We start from the raw sequence: 19218 nt of genomic DNA, 5'->3' as shown, positions 1-19218 counted from the left end.
TCACCGATGGGATGTCGGTCAGGTCAGGCCTGATGGACTGGATCATGTCAGCCACCTCAGGAAAGTCATACAGGGGACCCGTGGAGTCATCATCTGGCAGGAGACTGGAGGGTCCAGGACTGACATCTTGTGGAATTGAATGTGGGGTTGATCCAGAAACAGTGTATCGGGTCCTCTCGGCATGAAACATCCATTTCTTGGGTGACCCCTAAAGGAGACCTCAACAAAGTGTGGGGCTGTCAGGAACAGTTTGTGACCTAAAGTTAATTTGTCAGCTTCTTTAGCCAGCAGCGTGGTGGCAGCTATGGCCCTTACACATGCTAGCCATCTGGCGGCAACCAGCTCAAGTCTTTTGAACAGTTAGTTATGCCACGGGTCTTTTTCCCGGGGTCCCGGGGTTTGTATGAGGACCACCTAGGCAATGCTTCTGAATTCATCCACGTACAAGTGGAATGGCTTAATAATGTATGGAAAAGGCTGGGGCTGGGACAGACACTAGGGCCTTTTTCGAGGCTTTGGAAGCTCTCTGCTCAGCCTGAGAGTCCATTCCAGAGGCTGCATAACCTGCTGCTGGACTTTGCCTGTCTTGATAAATCCCATTAATGATAGCTGATGATACCCAGCCACACTCAGGAATCCCCACACTTGTTTTCTCAATGTGGGAATGGGGATTTGTCGGATGGCCGAAACATGGTTATGAGAACGTGTCTGCTTTCCTTCCTCTAAGTTGTAGCCTAGGCATGTGACCCGAGAAACGCCTAGCTGAGCCTTTGAGGATGGGACTCTGTACCCTGGGCTGGAGGGCCTCCCGCAGGCCTTCTATTGCCTGTTCATGTTACCCCTCAGTGGTCGAGGCTCTGAGGAGGCATCTACACGCTGCAGTAGGATGCTTTGTGAATATTTTTGTCTACTCCCAGGTCTGCACCCAGTACCCCATTAAATGATGCTGCTGGGTCACAAATCCCTCCTCCAGGTCTATCTCCCCCAATTTCCTCTGTAGTCTGTTTCCCCAAGGGCAGCAATTACTGCCTGGGGGAGTTCCCTTCCATATCTGTCTTCAGCTGACTCTGGACTACTGCAAACTTTCTGAACAATTACCAAAAGGAGGCCCAGTCTAACCTTCAGATCCCTCTAATTTCTGGAACTTTCTCTTAATGTCTAGGGCTGACTGCATGAGGAAGGACGAAGGCAGTATTAGGGACTCATTGGCTTAAGGGGAACATCTGGGTCTGGAGGGGGTACCTGCTGTGTCTCACAGAGCTATTCAGAAGCCCAGTGGGAAATTCATCAGGTCCTTGAGTACCCTGACTGTCTTGGATGACTCCTGCTTTTAATCCTACCAGTGTTTGGTGAAAAAATACCCAGTGAACTTTTACCTTAAAACCATTTCCAACAGGTTGATAAGGGCCTATGGCTTCTCTCTCTTTTTTTTTTTTTTTTAAAGAATGTACCAATTACATTCTGGTAGAGAAGGCAATGTGAACTAATTAATAAACCATGAGCAAAGAAGGAAGGAGTTGAATTTTCAGCACCACCCAGCCCTATGACACTGAGGAAAACTACTTCTCCCTTTCCCAGGCCCTCCCAGGGTAGTCAGGGAGGGAGCAGAGAGCACACACTTAACTATTTCCTCCTCCCTGCCACAGAGCTGGGAGAACAGGCAGAGGTTTCAAGTTTCTTTGGGTGGCCTGGCCAGGTCAAAAGGATTTGGGTTCCCACAAAAAAAATGAGGCCACAGGTCTTAAGCCAAGAAGGGAATCTCATACCAGAGAAAGTCATTGATTATTGCAAGGAAACCGGTGGCTACAATGCCCACCACCACTCGGCAGCCCCCAGTATCACCATTGCAACAGCAGCAGCTGGCAAGTGGCTTAGCCAGTCACTTGCCAGAGGGTGTGGGCAGGCAGCTGTGGTCTTAGAATGGCTCATTCCCCCTTCCATTTTAGATTGTTTCTGTAACCAGCAGATCTGACAGAAACAGTCCTACAGGAGACACAGTCATACAGAGAGACACACAATAAAGACAACCACAATGGCCAACACACATTCATACACCTGAACAGCCTATGGGAGTCCACTGATGTCTCTCACAGATTCCTGACACAGGATCTATGATCCATCTGACCTCCCCTCTTATGTCCTAACCAAAGGGTGCCTCAGACAGATCAAACTTACCTCTGGAGGGGTTCAGACCAGAAGACCTTTGATTTACCTTTTCTTCTTTTGGGTAGCAATGTCAGAGCACCTCCAGAGTGCTCGGCAGCGATCCATCAGGTTTTTCCCCAAATCCCAAATTCCAAAGCATTTCAGGTTGTGCACCTCCTAGAAGCCAGCTCCAGCTGGCACACTCTTGCCCTATCTTGGGCAGTCCTGAGGCCCCAAAATGTCAGGGTCCTGTCTCGGGGGACCTCCAAAATGTTATGGGGATAAGCATTCATCAAAGACGAGCACTCAGACACAGTTTGTAGACAATTGAGAGTCTTTATCCCAGCCAGCTGGGACTACACTCAGGTATTTAGAACCCAAGTGTTTAGGCTAAGATATTTTTGTTATATTTATTTATTTATTTGGCTTTTTTCAAGACAGGGTTTCTCTGTGGAGCCTGGGTTGTCCTGGAACTCACTCTGTAGACCAGGCTGGCCTCGAACTCACAGAGATCTGCCTGCCTCTGCCTCCTAAGTGCTGCGATTAAAGGCATGTGCTACCACCACCTCATTGTGGGGATTATTAAAGGCAAACCCACATCCTTGTGCATCTCTTGGCAGCTGCAGGGGGAGCTTTTGCACAAGCAAGCAATTTAACAGAAGCTAAGATAAATTACCTGGAGCATCTTGATCTCAGGTTTCTAGAATAGAGTTGGGTAATTTTCCACAGGATTCTCAATCAAGAAAATCAAACTCTAGTTAAACCTAAAATTGCCTCAGCAAGAATACAAGATGAGCCAAGTGGTGGTGACACACTCCTTTAATCCTAGCACTCGGGAGGGAGAGTCAGGAGGATCTCTGCGAGTTCAAGGCCAACCTGGTCTACAGAACAAGTACTAGGACAGCCAAGACTACACAGAGAAACCCTGTCTCAAAAAACAAAATAATAACAACAACAAAAAAAAAACCAAGATGAAGGAACCCCTGAACCATGTTGAAGGGGCATGGTGTTGCAAGATGGTTATGAGCAGCTTTTTGTTTCAAAAGGTTATATGATCACCTTTGACAACTGTGTTATGCCCACTTTGTAATCATGTCTTTATTTCAGGAGGGACTAACTTGTTGGGCTTATGTTCTGCTCCTGGAACCCCACCTATTTTGTCCACCAAATCCCCCCTTTGGAAACCCCATACTCCTGAACTATAAAAGCCCAAATCTTCCCCGTGTTCAGTGCTGACTTCCTGAACCCACCTTAGGTAAGGGCAGCCTGTATACACAAATAAAAGAGCTTCCTCTCAATTGCTTGCTTTAATTCATTTGGCCGTGATGATCTGGGTCCGGGATCTTTCTCCTCCCATCACTGGGATTAACACCTATCCAAAGCCAGGTTAGAGGGAGAAGCTGGCACAGCCTAGAAGGTCTTGATAGGGTTCCTATTCTCTGTCAGTTAAATAATTAAAAGGCAGAGAAAAATCTCAGGCACAACAGGTGGCTGTAGAGAAATTACACATACACATACACACACACACACACACACACACACACACATCAGGTGTAGAAGGTTCTTCTGTCTTTGTGTTGATTTCATTGGTTAATAAAGAAACTGCTTTGGGCCTGTTGATAGGACAGAACTTAGGTAGGCCGGGAAGACAAACTGAATTCTGGGAGGAAGAAAGCAGAGCCAGGGAGACGCCATGGATCTGCTGGCAGAGATAGATGTGCTGAATTTTACCCAGCAAGCCACTGCCATGTGGCGATACGATATACAGATTAATAGAAATGGGTTAAATTAAGATGTAAGAATTAACCAGTAAGAAACTAGAGCTAATGGGCCAAGCAGGGATTTAATTAATACGGATTTCTGTGTGGTTATTTCGGGTGTAAGCTAGCCGGGTGGCCAGGATGAACAAGTGGCTCCTTCCCCTGCAACACACATACACACACACACACACACACACACAGAGAGAGAGAGAGAGAGAGAGAGAGAGAGAGAGAGAGAGAGAGAGAGAGAGAGAGAGAAAAAACAGTTGAAGACAGGAGTTTATTGGGGTGAGGAAACACACACATGCAGCAGGCACTAAGAAGAAAAGACCCTCTGTGAAGCAGAGTGGGGACTCAGAACGCCAAAACTCGCTTCTCCAGAGCTGGGGGTTTGAAAGCCTTTGAAGACTTTTTTCCTCTACCAGTTTAGTTTGGCCAGTTTGAAGGTTAGGATGGCTGACTGGCTCAGGACTGCTGTGTGACATGTCTTGAGCAGGCCTTGAGCCAGGACAACAACAGGGGGCCTGAGATGGAAGCCTGCAAGATCTTTTTTTGGGGGGGCAGGCTTTCTTTTTATATATATATATTTAATTTATTTATTATGTTATACAATATTCTGTCTGTGTGTATGCCTGCAGGCCAGAAGAGGGCACCAGACCTCATTACAGATGGTTGTGAGCCACCATGTGGTTGCTGGGAATTGAACTCAGGACCTTTGGAAGACCAGGCAGTGCTCTTAACCGCTGAGCCATCTCTCCAGCTCCTGACTACAAGATCTTTGTGTTAAGCTGCAGGCTTTTGCATTCAATCAAGAAGGTGAGAAAGAAGGTGGCCATTTTGGAAGTTGCCTTTACTACCTAGTCATGACCCCTCTCCCTATCTGTCTGCCTTCCAGGGAGTCTGCATGACTCCCAGACCCCCAAAGCTTTCTCACAAGACCTGAAGTTCCTGGGAAGAAGCTGCACGTCCATCAAATGTTCTACACAGCTGACTGAAGAATTTCAGTGATTGTGGAGAGTTGTTGGGATGCTGCAGGTGGGAGTTGGGATGCTGCAGGTGGGAGTTGGGATACTGCAGGTGGGAGTTGGGATGCTGCCGGTGAGAGCTGGGATGCTGCAGGTCCAGAGCCAGATTATTGTGGTATCTTAGTCTTCTAAATATCCATTTATTGCCTATTTCTGTGTGCAACCTAAAATCCTTGTGAATGTTAGGTAAATTCTTTTGGAATGGATAAAAAGACCCCTTATTGGGGGTTAAGATCATGATGGGGAAAACCACAGAGACAGCTGACCCGAGCTAGTGGGAGCTCACGGACTTTGGACTGACACCTGAGGAACCTGCATGGGGACTGAACTAGGCTCTCTGAATGTGGGTGACAGTTAGGTGGTTTAATATGTTTGGAGGGGGGCTGTCAGTGGGAACAGGACTTATCCCCATGCATGAACTGGCTTTTGGAGTCCATTGCCTATGGAGGGATACTTTGTCCAGCCTGATTCAGGGTGGAAGGGCTTGGTCCTGCCTCAACTTGGTATCCCAGACTTTGGTGACTCCCTAAGGAAGGCCTTATCCTATCTGAGGAGTAGATGGGATGGGGGTGGATGGGGGGAGGGGAAAGGGGAGAAGGGAAAAGAGGGGGAACTCTGATTGGAATGTAAAATGAAAAAAATGTAAATTAAATAAAAAATACCTTAAGATCTCAAAAAAAATTTAGATCCCTTGTTTCTACCAAGCCAATAGCTAAGAACGCCATTGCATAGCCTCTGAGGCCTACAAATGTGGTTTTCCCACTTTGTTCTAAACTGCCCAGCTGATGTACACACTGATATATTTGAAAGTGTTTTGGTTTATGACTTTCTTTGCCATAAATCAGCAAGGAAGCAGCCCAAAGCTTTTTATCAACTATTTTCATGGGGACCACGACTTAGTCCAGAAAGCACCGGACCTGGTCCAGTTTCTCATTTCCCAGTTGGGGTCTGAGATATGGGGTGAGAAGATAGTCTCCAACAACTTGCAGGCTCTGGGAGAAAGCCTGAGGAGGAAGTCTCCCCAGGACCCAGGAAGGCATAGGGCTTGGATAAGCCCTGCAAAGGACAATTTACAGGTAGTTCAGACCCAGTACCCAGAGCCCCCTGCTGCCTCCAGGTGTCAAGACTTTCGCTGGACCGGAAGGCCCGGTTCTATAGGATAGCCTGGAGCCCCACCTCTGGGCTAGTCTCCAGACAGTTAAGATCTGTGGTCAGATTAGAAAACAGACAAGGATTACAATTCATAAAGGCTTGGACTGACGGCCAAATTGGAATGCTTTTCCGCAGAGGCTTGTGGGGGCGGAGCCCAAGTGACTGACAGAAAGAAGCCGGTGGTTATTGGCTCCCACCGTGGGCTGTAAAAGGTAGGGCTTGATTTTTCCCATTGTTCCTATGCATGGTAACGGTAACCTTGCGAAGACAGAGACTAGAAAACAGCCTTCTAGCGGTAAACTGAATGGAAAAGGAAAGGAAGGAAGGGGGGAATAGAACCAGAAGAAGAGTTTGGAAAAGAAATAGAGAGACAGAGACAGAAATAGAGACGATGGAGAGGAAAAGAGAAATTAAGGGTAGAAGAGAAGCCAGCAAACAGACTCGGCGGGTAACAGCACTCAGCGTCAGTCCTCTGGACCCAAGCTTTATCCCCAAGACCCACACGAGTGAAGGAAAGAACCCACGCCTACAAGTTGTCCTCTAACTTCCACCCACCCATCCACTCAAGACAAGTAGATGCAATAAATTGTTTAAAGAGTAGAAGGCCAAGCATCGTGATGAACAGCTTTTAAGCCCAGCACTTGGGAAACAGAGGCAGGCCCGTCTATGTGAGTTTAAGGCCAGCCTGAACTCAGCCAGTTCTAGCTTAGCCAGGGTTACACAGTCTGAAGGGGAAAACAAAAAGAGAGAATAGAAAAAGTGAAGAGGGGATCCAGGTCAGGGGTAGGAAAGGAGAAAAGGAGAGAAATTTAACAATAAAATTATTGGGTGAAAGAACCCAGAAGCCATTACAGAAATGATTTATAAATCCACTAAAATGTGTACACTGGTTGAGTGGTGGTGGCGCACGCCTTTAATCCCAGCACTTGCGAGACACAGGCAGGCAGATCTCTGTGAGCTAGAGGCCAGCCTGGTCTACAGAGAGAGTTCCATGACAGCCAGGGCTACACAGAGAAACCCTGCCTTGGACTCCCCCCCCCCCCCGCCAAAAAAAGGGAAAGTGTATGTTGTATAAGGCTTCCAAAGTAACACAAAGTTAGACTACAAAATCAGGAAAGGTTTCTTCAAGTTTCAAGTGACATTTACCCAGTATATAAATCAACAAGGAAATACAAAGAACAAACAGAAGTAAAAATGACCAACGGATTTGAATAGCCAATTCATCCCCGCAAAGGACAGATACAGTTTAAAAAAGACGAGAAACTCAATCTCTTTGCCCAACCTACAGGCAAATTGACCTTCCTAGCACCTAATTCTTCACCAATGAGAATGGCAGCGATCTCAAAGGTTGTTATGGTAACTCTATTGTAGACATGGCTGTAAATAAGCACACCCTTGTGTGCCTGGGGAGGACAGATGTGTAAGCTTTGGGAAGCTTTTAGGCAGCATTTATTTCAAGGTTAGTGTTGCTATTCTTTGATTCTTTGAGTCCACAGCTTGGAATTTAACCACAAAAAAGCTAAAAAGACGTAAGTCATCGTTGTACGTAAAAGCAGATAGGGCTGGAGAGACTACTCCATGGGTAAGAGCACTTGCTGCTCTTCTGGAGAACTTGAGATTGGTTCCCAGCACCCATGTCTAGTTGTTCACAACCTCCACTAACTCCTGCAATGACTGAGAGCTTCCAGCCACTGCACCTGCCCAGCCTTGATGGCGTTCTCTAGTTTCCCAGCAGGGCCTCAATGTGATGGGGGGGGGGGAGAGAGAGAGAGAGAGAGAGAGAGAGAGAGAGAGAGAGAGAGAGAGAGAGAGGCTAACTGGGACTTCTGGTCGACCTGGCTGTGTCTCCTCAGAGCTAGGCTGTGGACTGAAGCACCTCACTTCTCTCTCCTTTCTCAGCACCGCACGTGCAGCCCCCTACCTTTCTACTTCCCTGCCCTCTCCCTTATTCCTTGGAGACATTTTCCCTAGGGGGAAAAAATGAACAAACATTTAAACATTTGATGTTTTAGAGAACTCAAAACAACGCAGTAGGAATAATGAGAAAAACAGTGCTGAAAGACAGGTCATAAAAAATAAATAATAAGACTGTAGAGACCCTGGCATAAGAGATGTTAGCCTTTGCCCTGTGAACTTTAATAATGTCTGAATTACCTGGCGACTGTGTTGACATGCAGATTCTGGTTTAGTAGAGCTGGCATGGGTTCAAGATACTGCACTGCTTGCTAGCAGGCTCCCAGCTGAGCTGGTGTCTGTGCTCTGCCCCATGGACCACATGCTGAGCAGTGAGGCCTCCCTCCCTCCGTTGGGAGGCTGAGTGGGGGTGGGAGGGGGGAACAACACCAGCTGGCTCAGAGATCTGGCTTCCTGCTGGGTTCTGAAGAGGGGTACACCAGGAGACTAGGAGACAGAGGAGAGTGAGTTTAGAGGCGTTTGTTAGCGCCTGGAGGAATCTCCTGAAGAGCTGCAGTGGACTGTGGACCGTTTCTTTGACTCCACAACTCTGTCTAGTGGCTCACGGCATTCATTTTTTTTTTTTTTTTTTGCAGAATTTTGTAACTGCCTTACCCCTCCTCCTTCAGGCCTGGGGTGGTAATTGCTCTGAAGGTTACCAGCTCTGGAATCCTGCACCATTTTAAAATGTGATCAATGCTGTTAAAAACATTTATTTTTTATATTCATTCATTCATTCATTCATTCACTCACTCACTCAGTCTGTTTATGTGTGTGACCATTGTGGCCAGTAGAGGGAGCCAAAAACTCTGAAACCGGAGTTGTAGGTGGTTGTGAATGCCTACCACTTGCCCCAAATGGTGCTGGGAATCAAATCAGCATCCTTTGTATGAGCAATTAAGTGCTCTTAATTGCTGAGCCGTCTCTCCGACCACTTGTCCGGTCTTTAGGAAATGTTCCTCAGTATGTCAGCCAAGTGTGCCGTCTGTCCTCTGCGAGGACCCTGACAGCAGCCATGAATATTGCTTAATGCAAGATTTGGTGGTGGTGTTTTTGAAAAAGGATCTCACTGCATAGTCCAAGCTGGTCCCAGAACTCAAGATTCGCCTGCTTCCTCCTGAGTGCTAGGATTACAGGTGCACTCCACCACACCTGGATAATACAACACACACACACACACACACACACACACACACACACACGTATGTTGTAATATATATATATATATATATATATATATAGTAGCGATTATAGATAAATTGGGAGCATGGGGGAGGAGGGAGGGTGTAAGAGGAGAAGGGAAGGGGGAAGGAGAACATGAGGGATCTGAAAGGTCGAGTTGGGGGGAAGGCCGGAGAGGGAAAGCAAAGAAAGAGATGCCTCGATAGAGGGGTCATTATGCAGTTAGTGAGAATTCCCAGGAATCCACAAGGATGACCCCAGCTAAGAACCTAAGCAGTAGTGGAGAGGGTGCCTTAACTGCCCTTCCCTGTAATCAAATTGATGACTACCTTAATCGTCATTGTAGACCCTACATCCAGTATCTGATGCAAGCAGATGCAGAGATCCACAGCTAAGCACTAGGCCCAGCCCCCGGAGTCCAGTCATAAAGAGGAAGGAGTGATTATATGAGCAAAAGGGTCAAGAGCATGATGGGGAAACACACAGAAACAGCTGACCTGAGCTAGTGGGAGCTCACTGACTCCAAACTGATAGCTGGGAACCTGCACATGACCGAACTAGGCCCTCTGAATGTGGGTGACAGTTGTGTGGCTTGGGAAGTTAGTGGGGCCACTAGCAGTGGAACCAGTATTTATCCCTAGTATATGAACTGGGTTTTTTTTTTTTTTTTTTTTTTGAGACCATTCCCTATGGAGGGATACCTTGCTCAGCCTAGATACGGGGTGAGGGCCTTGGTCCTGCCTCAAGTTGTGTGACAGATTTTATTGACTTCCATGTGAGGCCCCACCCTCTCTGAGGAGTCCATAGAGGTGGGATGGAGAAAGGTGGCTGGGGGGGAGAAGAAGGAGGGGAGGGAGAGAGAACTGGGATTGGTTTGTAAAATAAGATTGTTTTAAAAATAAAAAGTCAATGAAAAATATATTATGTGTGTATCTATATTTAATATATGTACATGTAATTATAATATATAACTATATATTTCATCTGACTAAAAATGCAATATACAATTGGATTAGTACATATGATTATATATTATATTGTATGCTATGTATGTTAGGATATAATTATACATGTTTATATAATTATATATCTGCATATAACTATACACAATTATATATTACAAAAATGTATAGATGTATTTAATATATATTAGCAGAATACTAGAAACAAGCCAGCTGTGCCTCATTTAAAAAAATGATTAAATGGCCAGGCATAGTGACTCACCATTAAATGGCAGAGGCAAGCAGCTCTCTGAGTTTGAGGTCAGCCTGATCTACAGAGAGAGTTCCAGGACAACCAGGGCTACATGAAGAAACCGTGTCTTAGAAAAACAAAAGCAAAAAGAATGAAATGATGTTACATTTCCTAATCTTTGGTGTCGTAGGTATCGTTGGAAAGGTCGTCTCTGATCTATATTCACCTACATGGAACAGTGTCTAAGACATTTGCCAAATGGAAAAATGAAACAAAAACCAGGTAAAAATTCAGAACAGCCTGCACTGAGAGAAACCACTCATTAACAAAAATAAATATGGGACTGGTGCAGCTCAGTGAAAGAATGCTTGCCTAGCATGCGCAAGGTGGAGCCAATGCCCAATGCTACAAAAGAAAAAAAAATACAAACCTATGTATTTAAAACAGTAAATGCTACCCTTGTTAGGTTTGGATTGACTATGGTGACAGCCTTGCTCAAAATAAACCTCTCTAGAAAGGCCGGGGGCGGGGGGGGGGGGGCAGGAGCTCACCAGCAAGCCTCTAGGTTCTCATCTCCACTGTCCAGTCCTGGGATCAAAGGAGGGCACTGCCTTCTGGGATTACAGCCGTGTTCTGCCACACTCGGCTCTTTATGCCGGTGCTGGGAATCTAAATCCAGGTCTTTTTATTGGCCCACCGAGCCCTTTATACGCAGAGCTATCTGCCCAGCCTCACAGGAGCAAGTTTTTGAAGGTGACCCAGCTAACCCCTGACTCCACCCATCCTGTTTCTTGACCCACCATGATTGGACAGCCTCAGTACACTCTCCTGCCTTGACAGCTGGAGCCACTCAACCACGCGGACCTTCCTCACTGTGAGGGGCTGTGGCCCCACATACCTCTTTCTTCCTGTTAGTCTTCTCTCTCAGGTCTGATGACTACAGTAACATAGAACAATAAACATAAAATCTTTCTGAAACAATAGAACGAGTGTGCATACCGGCCACTGTGGGGAATAGCCCTGGGGAATGGAGGAAGTCGGCAAAGGGCATTTTACCTCAGACCGTTCACTTTTATGTACTGTTGGAGCTGGTTATTGTTCGTTTATTACTTGGTTATTTTTAAAGTTTTGTGTTTGTTGTCATGCGTACTCATTTGTGTACTTACCTGTGCCCATGAAGAGCAGAGGTCATCTTTAGTTGTCTACCTTGATCTCTCTCTTTCCCACCATATTTATTGAGACAGCATCTCTCATTAAACTTGGAACCGGCTGATTAGCCTAGATAGGCGGGCTGATGAGCGTCAGGGATCTGCCTGCCTCACCAACTCTATTCCCAAGCGCGAGGTTGCTCACACACACACGTGCCACCACTCCCAGCTTTGAAATGGGTGCTGGGGGGGTCTGAACTCGGGTCCTCGTGCTCACAAGGCAGGCACTTTATCAACAGAGTGGTTTCGCAGCTCAATTTGTTCGCTTTTGGAGATAAGATAAGTAACTCAGGCTGGCCTTGAACTCGTGGTTTTCCTTGCTCTGTCACCCAAGTTTTGGGATGACAGGAAGGTACACTGAGCTCAGCCTTATCTTTTATATTGCTTTCTTAAGTAAACAAAAGTTAGTGAGAATGTAGGAAAGACGAGAAAGAAAATACAACCTAGGTGTAATTGTTCAGATCTTCAGGGGAATAAATGGCTTCCTCAGGAATTCTGAAGGTGGCTGTCTCTCACCCCACACTACTGCCGTAACTGGGGTTGAAGGTGGATGAGTCAGGATGGTCGTCTGTACAGGAGTGGCTAGCTCTAGCCTTTGACTCCCTTGCCCAAACACTTCCCAAGGCTCCTCGCCCACTAAACAAACTCCACAGTCTGCAGCCGGGCACTGAAGACCTTCAAGATATTTTCTCATCCTCATCCTTTACCTAAAGGGCGTCTTCTTCCAGCTCTGACGCCCTGCCCCCACTCTCTTGGCCCCGCACCTGTGACTCATGCCCTCCCAGACCTCACGGATTTGCCGTTATACATTGGTGGGATTTGGTGTGTAACAGTCCTGTCTGACTGTTCTGTATGTCTGGCTGCTTGCTGGGCTTTGACACCACTGCTAACCAGTTTCTCCTTCCCATGGAAGTGTCCCTGATGTAATGAGCCAGTGTGAACTGCCTGTGGGCAGGCCTGCTTCTTTAGAAGCCTTCTTCGGGCCCTCTGCTTCACTGGCTTATTCCCTAAACGTCACCATGGCTTACTTTCTTCCTTCAGATTTTTGCGAGTGCTACATTTTTAGTGACTCCCTTGCTGGCTCAATTATCAAACAATAATCCCCCCCCACACCCTGGGTTGCTTGGATTCATGTTTAGTTTACTGTGCCAACAACCCTCACTTCCATCCAGTACTCAAGTTATTTCCACATCCCTATCTTTACAGCCGGAATGGGCGGGTCAGCTCCTGGAAGGCAGAGATGCTATCTTGCCTTTCAAATGTTTTCAGCTTGTGGAGCTGTGCCTGGCACTAGCAGGCGTCCAATAAATAGTTGTTGAGCATGGAAAGAGCGCTGAACTTGATGTCAGAAGACCCCAGTCCTACCCACAGCCGCATCTGCAGATCTGTGCAGACTACAGCAACATTAACTCCTCCCTGGGTCGCTCTTCTGTAGATTGAAATAATCATCTGGACCCCCAGGGTAGCTTTCAGGACTGCCCTGAAGATCAGTCAGTGGATTCTGCCTTTTTGTGTACATACCAGAAGGCTTGTTAAACAAGAGTTTCTGGCCCCCACACTGAGTTTCTGACTCAGTGGGTCTGGGGTGTGGCTGGGAAAAAAAAATCTCCATCTGTAACATGTAAGTTACTGCTGCAGTGTGAGCCACACGTCAAAGACAAGGGACAGCGGCTGGTAGGCTGGCACAGATGGAGAACCCAGCACAGCAGGGATTCTGGGGCAACCGACAGGGCAGGAGTGATTCTGTCCCCAACTGTTCAGGAAGTGCTAGTGAAATGGAGGGCGGTCTGCGGTCGGAGGAGCTGCGGTTTGCCGACCGAGGCCCGATTCCGAGGCCCGCTAGGCCCAGAGGTCGGATTGGCGCTGGGCACCAAGGCTGAGAAGTCACCACACAGTCACAGGCCCACACTCCAAACCCGAAGGCGGGCCCTGCGCGCGCGCACCCGGCAGGCGCGGCCCCGGCGGCGCGCGCGCACCCAGGGGGTGGGCCTGCCGGCGGCGGCGGGAGCGCGCAGACGCGGGTGGGAGCTGGCAGCGGCGCGGAGCGGGTGGCCGGCGATGGGCGAGGGCGCCCTGGCCCCGGGCCTGCAACTGCTGCTCCGCGCCTGCGAGCAGGGCGACACCGACACCGCGCGACGCCTGCTGGAGCCCGGCGCGGAGCCGGCCGTGGGACCCGAAGTGGGAGCGGAGCAGGCAGGGCCCGAGGCGGCCCGGGCGGCCGAGGCCGGAGCGCCGGTGCCGGTGGACTGCTCGGATGAGGCGGGCAACTCGGCGCTGCAGCTGGCGGCGGCCGGTGGTCACGAGCCACTCGTGCGGTTCCTGCTGCGCCGCGGAGCCTCGGTTAACAGCCGCAACCACTACGGCTGGAGCGCGCTCATGCAGGCGGCCAGGTGAGCAGGGACCGGGAAGGAGAGAGTCCGGTACTCGTGGGAGTGCAAATGGCAGACTTGGAGCATTGCTTTTTGGGTCGTCTGTTGCTGGAAATAGAAGGGTTCTTTCAGAAACACAAGATTAGGATGTTAGAAACTTTGGCTTTTGAACAGTCTGGAGGCTGCCGAGTGCATCTTCCAGGCGTTCATTCATTCCGTTTATGCATCCAGGGTCTCCTAAGAACCTGTCTGCTCTTTTGGAAGATAGATAACCGGGATCCAGTTATGTCCCCACCTGGGGGTAGGAGTGGGATAAAGATAAAGTAGTAATTTTGATCTGGAAGGTCTGACCGTAGTAGCTGACCCCTTTGGGAGAACGGGGGCAATTTTTAGTACAAATGATGTGTGTGCCCATGTCGAGACCCAAGGGTGTGTAAAAACTAACCATGACTCGAAAATTTATGTGTGGAAGGGGCACAGTGCGAACACATCATGATGGCAAGTGTCAGACACCCGGGAGGATGCTGGAACCCGGAAGGAGCTGGAAGTAATGGGAGATGAACCCACCATTGGAGAGAAGGAAGCAGGCAGGCGCCAGATATTGGGGCTGAGAAGGATGTCGGGGCAACTGGATCAGAGTTTTGTTTTGGATAGGCTCACTCATCACATGTGAGAATGGGCAGAGAGATAGGTTAGAGACAGGAAGGCTGGTTAGGAAGGTAGCAGCCCAGAGAGGAGACAGTAGTGGCCTGGACCAGACTGAAGTTGATGCTGTGACTGAGACCCTGTGAAGGGGTCAGGAGTGAGGGAGACAGCAAAATCCATCTCTAGATTTCTGGCTGTGGGTAACAAATGTACTGAGCTGGAGAGTACAAGAGAAGAGACAATTTTTAAAAAAAGATTTATTTATATCTATTTTATGTGTACGAGTGTTTGTGTGCCTGTATGCATGTGTACCACATGGGTACCTGGTACCTGAGGGAAGCCAGGCAGGCCAGTGGATCCCCAGGAGCTGGAGGTACAGACAGTTATGATGTGCTAGAAACCAGCCCTGTGGTCTCTTTGAGAACAGCAGGTACTCTTAACCACTGAGCTATCTCTAGTCCCAGAGGGGCAGTCGTAAGAGTGAGCTTAGCTTTCAGGCACAAAGGAGGTGGCCCCAGAGGGGAAGACCAGGGCAGCGGAAGCCACCATCTTTCTTCTAGCTCCCTTTCCCCTTAGTGGCAGCTCCCACTCTTCCTCCAGGCGAGCCTTCCTCTGCCTAGTACCCACCCGCCCCTGTTGACTTGAGATAGCCCCGGAATCCACACCTTTCTCTCCATCCCCTCATCCTTGTCCGCAGACACCTCTGCAGAGGTCTCCCGCCATATTCCTTTCCTCCAGGCATGCCCTTGCCTTTGCCTCCTTGAAGAGCTTCCAGATCTTTCTGGAAAGAGTGCTTGGTTGTGCCTGTCTGCAGTGGCTCCCTAGTCTCAGATTGACACTTTGTCCAGACTCTTCTGTACATCCCTTCTGGTCTCTTAAGCTCAGGCCAAGATTTCAACCAGTCCTTCTCGGTATCACTTTGTACTTTTAAAAACATTTTATTTAACTTTGTTTTATGTGCTTTGGTGTGCAGGTGTCAGATCCTCTGAAGCTGGAGTTACAGACAGTCGTGAGCTGTCATGCAGGTGCTGGGAATTGAATCTGGGTCCCCCGGTAGAGCAGTCAGTGCTCTTAATCGCTGAGCCATCTCTCCAGCCCCCACTTTGTACTTTTTAAAATGCTAACACTGAGCATTTACTCTGTGTCAAGAGTATCTTTTCCACCTTACAGGTGAGAGAGAACCTGAGATTTCGATGGCAAAGTGAGCCTCCAGCTAGTCGGTGTATGTGTGGGCAGGGAGTCCCTCTGCAGAACCCTTAGTGTGAGGCTTTCCTCTTCTGCCCTCGGCAAAGCCCCTCTAGTCTCAAGCTTAGCTCCTTCTAGGGAAGCCTTCCGTGTTTTGCCACACCAGGAAAGCCTGCCCACTTGCACTCGGCTCCCTCCCTGTGTGTACCCCACCCTGCTGTACCAGAGGCTCACTGGGATGTCCTTCCAGATGGGGATCATAGGGTGACCTTTCTAAAGGCTGTGACTGAAGGTCTGAAGTCAGAGGAGAGGGATGGGGCAGGAAGGGGCATGAGAAAGAGGCTCGAAATGACTTTGTACATTTTAGAGCCCTGGTCATACGCCTTATTTCTGAGCTCCACCAAACATAGAGGCCTTCCAGGTCCCAGGGAACTTGCTGAGAGCTTTGCTTGCAATGGATGCAGCCTGGTTTGCCCCAGTGCCACCAACTCCTAGTCACCTGTTTTGCAGGTTACCAAGTTCTGTAGGATGGTCTGCATCACCCGATTAATTTCAGTTCCTTATTATGGGCACAAAAGAGATTCTGTTACCCTAGAGGGGACAAGTGGAGGGTAGGGATGGCAGTGGGGGGGGGGGTGTTGCCTCTGGCTGGATAGGTCTCTGCAGGAGTGGTTTTTAACCCTGTGCCAGGGTGAGTTGGGACGTCCTGATTGGACCTGTTAGTGTAGCCAAAGAATGAATTTTGATTGCTGGACCTTGATGTTTGATAGTTGGGCCTTGCTGTTTTGGTCAGGCATAAGAGAGTGGCCAAATAAAGGAACAGACCTTGGTGACTAGCTTTAGGAATGTAATCTAACGGTTTAGCAATGGAGAGGAAAGGAGGAATGTAAGACCTGCTGGTGCCATGTTTGCCGTGCCTGGACCTGATAGAGCCCTTCAGGTGCTATTGTAAAGCGAGCTGGGATTTGTGGTCCAAACAGCCCAACTTTGACACTTGCTAATGGAGAAGCTTTGGGCTGCCTTTTCACGCCTCAGTTTGCCACGGGCGCTGTTTTTAATTATTATTTTGTGTACATGTGTGTTCACCTGTCGTGTGCAGGCCTGGTACTCTCAGAAGCCAGAGGAGGGCATGAGAGTCCTTAGAACTGGAATTATAGGCAGTTGTCAGGAGGCGTGTAGGTGCTGGGAATTGAAGCTGGATTCTCCGGAAGAGCAGCCAGTGCTCTGAGCCATCTCTCTGGCTCTGACAGGTGCTGTTTTTAGAGCATTAGTGTGATCCACTCCTTACTGCTGAACAAGACCAAGGTAGAGGGTTCTCCTGTAAGAACAAGATTAGAATTCATACTTGCCTGTTCCCCAGGGCCTGGGCATTTTTTAGGTGCTGTTCCTCACAAGTGACCCCATCACACTGGAGTTGAGATGCACTAAGCCATCTGCTGCCAGGCCCATGCGGACGTTCAGTGTCAGGGACTGAGGTAGGGAGACTTCCTGGAGGGTCTATTAGTCGCTCCCTCTGATCAGGGGAGCCTGTGCTTGGACACTCTCCATCCCTGGACCGTGTTCCAGTCACTGTCTACCTAAGTGCACTTGTGTTTATTATCTTGTGTGTTCCAGCATCCATCAATGAGGCGAGCCATAGAGGCCTCGTGGGCAGGACTTGGAGACACTGGTTTCTTACGGTTTTAGTACAAGCAGTAGCTTCCTATTTGTAAAATAATAGATTATCCCCTTTCCCCCCCTCCCCAGTCATGGGGCTTGAATTTAGGGGCTTGCACCTGGCAGGCAAGCATGCTACCACTGAGTAAACAACCTCGACCCTCTTCTAAAGCAAAGTCTCACTGATTGGTCCAGGTTATCCTGAACTTTCCCCATAGTCCAAGCAGGTCAACTCTTCCTGCAGCCAGGCCTGTATCATCAGTCCAGCTAATGGTGACCTTTCTTGAGCATCTAAAAGTGTTCAGAACTGTGCTTACTGCTTTAAATGAATTTGCTCCTCCAGTCCACCCAGACCCTTAGGAAGTATGTATTATCATTGTACTTCTTCTACAGATAGGGAATTGAGCCACAGGGAGGTAGGGATCCTGCCTATAGCCACACAGCTAGTTGAGTGACAGTAAGATTCACACTTGGGCTGCTGGCCCTGGAGAGCTGTGAATCCCGCAATCGACAACTCCCTTTGGGTGCTTTTCTAGTCACACATTGGTCTGTTTACCTTCCATCCGCTCTGTCTTTACCCAACTCCTCTGGGTGGCCACCAGGTGCTCTGAGTGGCAAGATCGGGTGCCAGCTCTTAAAGCACAGGTGTTAATTGCTGAAATTAATTGACAGTCTCAGCACCTGCTCAGAAGCCCCCAGCAGCCTCATCTCCAGTAATTACCCTATTAGAAATTGAACATCCGCAAAATTATCTCAGGCTCCGTTGGATCATTTTGTATTTTCAGCCTAATTGAATGCTCTCTAGGGCTACCCGAGAGTTCAGAAAACATCCCCAAATTCAGTATTTCTGCTCGAATTCAGTCCTTCGCGTCCTCTGTAGGAGCTGGGCAGGCTGGAAGGGCTGTGACTGGAAATTCTCGGAGCTGGTTTGGGTCCTGTCACTTTCAAATTGAGATTAATTACTCTCTGCTCTAATCTTCAGCCTCCTTATCTGTGAAATGGGAGGCTGTGCTCATCTCTCGGTTTTCAAATGAGATAAGAATCTGAAAATATCACGTACCCTGCATTTGGGGATTACCCTAGGGTTTATTTTGTGTTCTCAAGACCTATGGCAGCTTTGAACTCTACTCTAGTGGAGGCCAACACAGCAGCCCTTGGTTGCTTTCCGTCTCTCAGACCTCTCCTCCTCTCCCCTCCCCTCCCCTCCCCTGTTACCCTTTCTATGCATTCATTTATTTGTTCATTGGACAGACGATTTTGAACTCTTATATGGGCCATGTCCTGTGTTATGGGCCGGCGAAGTTGCCTAGCCCTGTCCTTAGCCAGTCAGGTAGGGGATATGGCTTTTGAAGGAGGGCTCAGGTGTAGGCAGAGGGAAGCTGCGCACTGTGGCTCCATGGGAGGGAGCCCAGGAAACCGCTCTCACCTGGTGAGATGGGGTTGGGGGTGAGCAGGACAAAGGCCAAACACTTTGCTTGGCAGGACCAAATGGCAGAAAGAGTGAAGTCAGACTCCACCGGAAGTGCAAGGAAGAAGGGTAGGAGGGGGTGTTGAGGGGCTGGGAGGTATTAGCCATGTAGGCAGCCCTCCTGACTCTGGGCACTTGGGAGGGAACTTGAGGATTAGGTGTGTGGGCAGCTCTGAGGATGGACAGGAGGGAGCAGGACAGGGAAGACCTCAGCACGTGGGTATAACTCCCCAGACTCGCCTCTCTGCCTCAGAGAAGAGGCCCCCATCCTGCCCC

The 19218-nt window shown here is 48.7% G+C and overlaps 1 protein-coding gene across 2 annotated transcripts in view; it reads left to right on the top strand.

Annotated features, from left to right (window-relative positions):
• The first annotated feature begins 13677 nt into the window (after nucleotides 1-13677).
• Anks6 (ankyrin repeat and sterile alpha motif domain containing 6) overlaps nucleotides 13678-19218 on the top strand; it is a 36654-nt gene continuing 31113 nt past the window's right edge. For both annotated transcript variants that reach the window (XM_038348022.1, XM_038348021.1), the window contains exon 1: nucleotides 13678-14009. In XM_038348022.1, coding sequence (XP_038203950.1) covers nucleotides 13678-14009 — 332 coding nt within the window. The remainder of the gene's footprint in view (nucleotides 14010-19218) is intronic.

The sequence above is a fragment of the Arvicola amphibius genome, chromosome 11 (assembly GCF_903992535.2).
Source record: "Arvicola amphibius chromosome 11, mArvAmp1.2, whole genome shotgun sequence".
NCBI classification, from domain to species: Eukaryota; Metazoa; Chordata; class Mammalia; order Rodentia; family Cricetidae; genus Arvicola; species Arvicola amphibius.
This window is presented reverse-complemented; position numbering and strand designations above follow the sequence as displayed.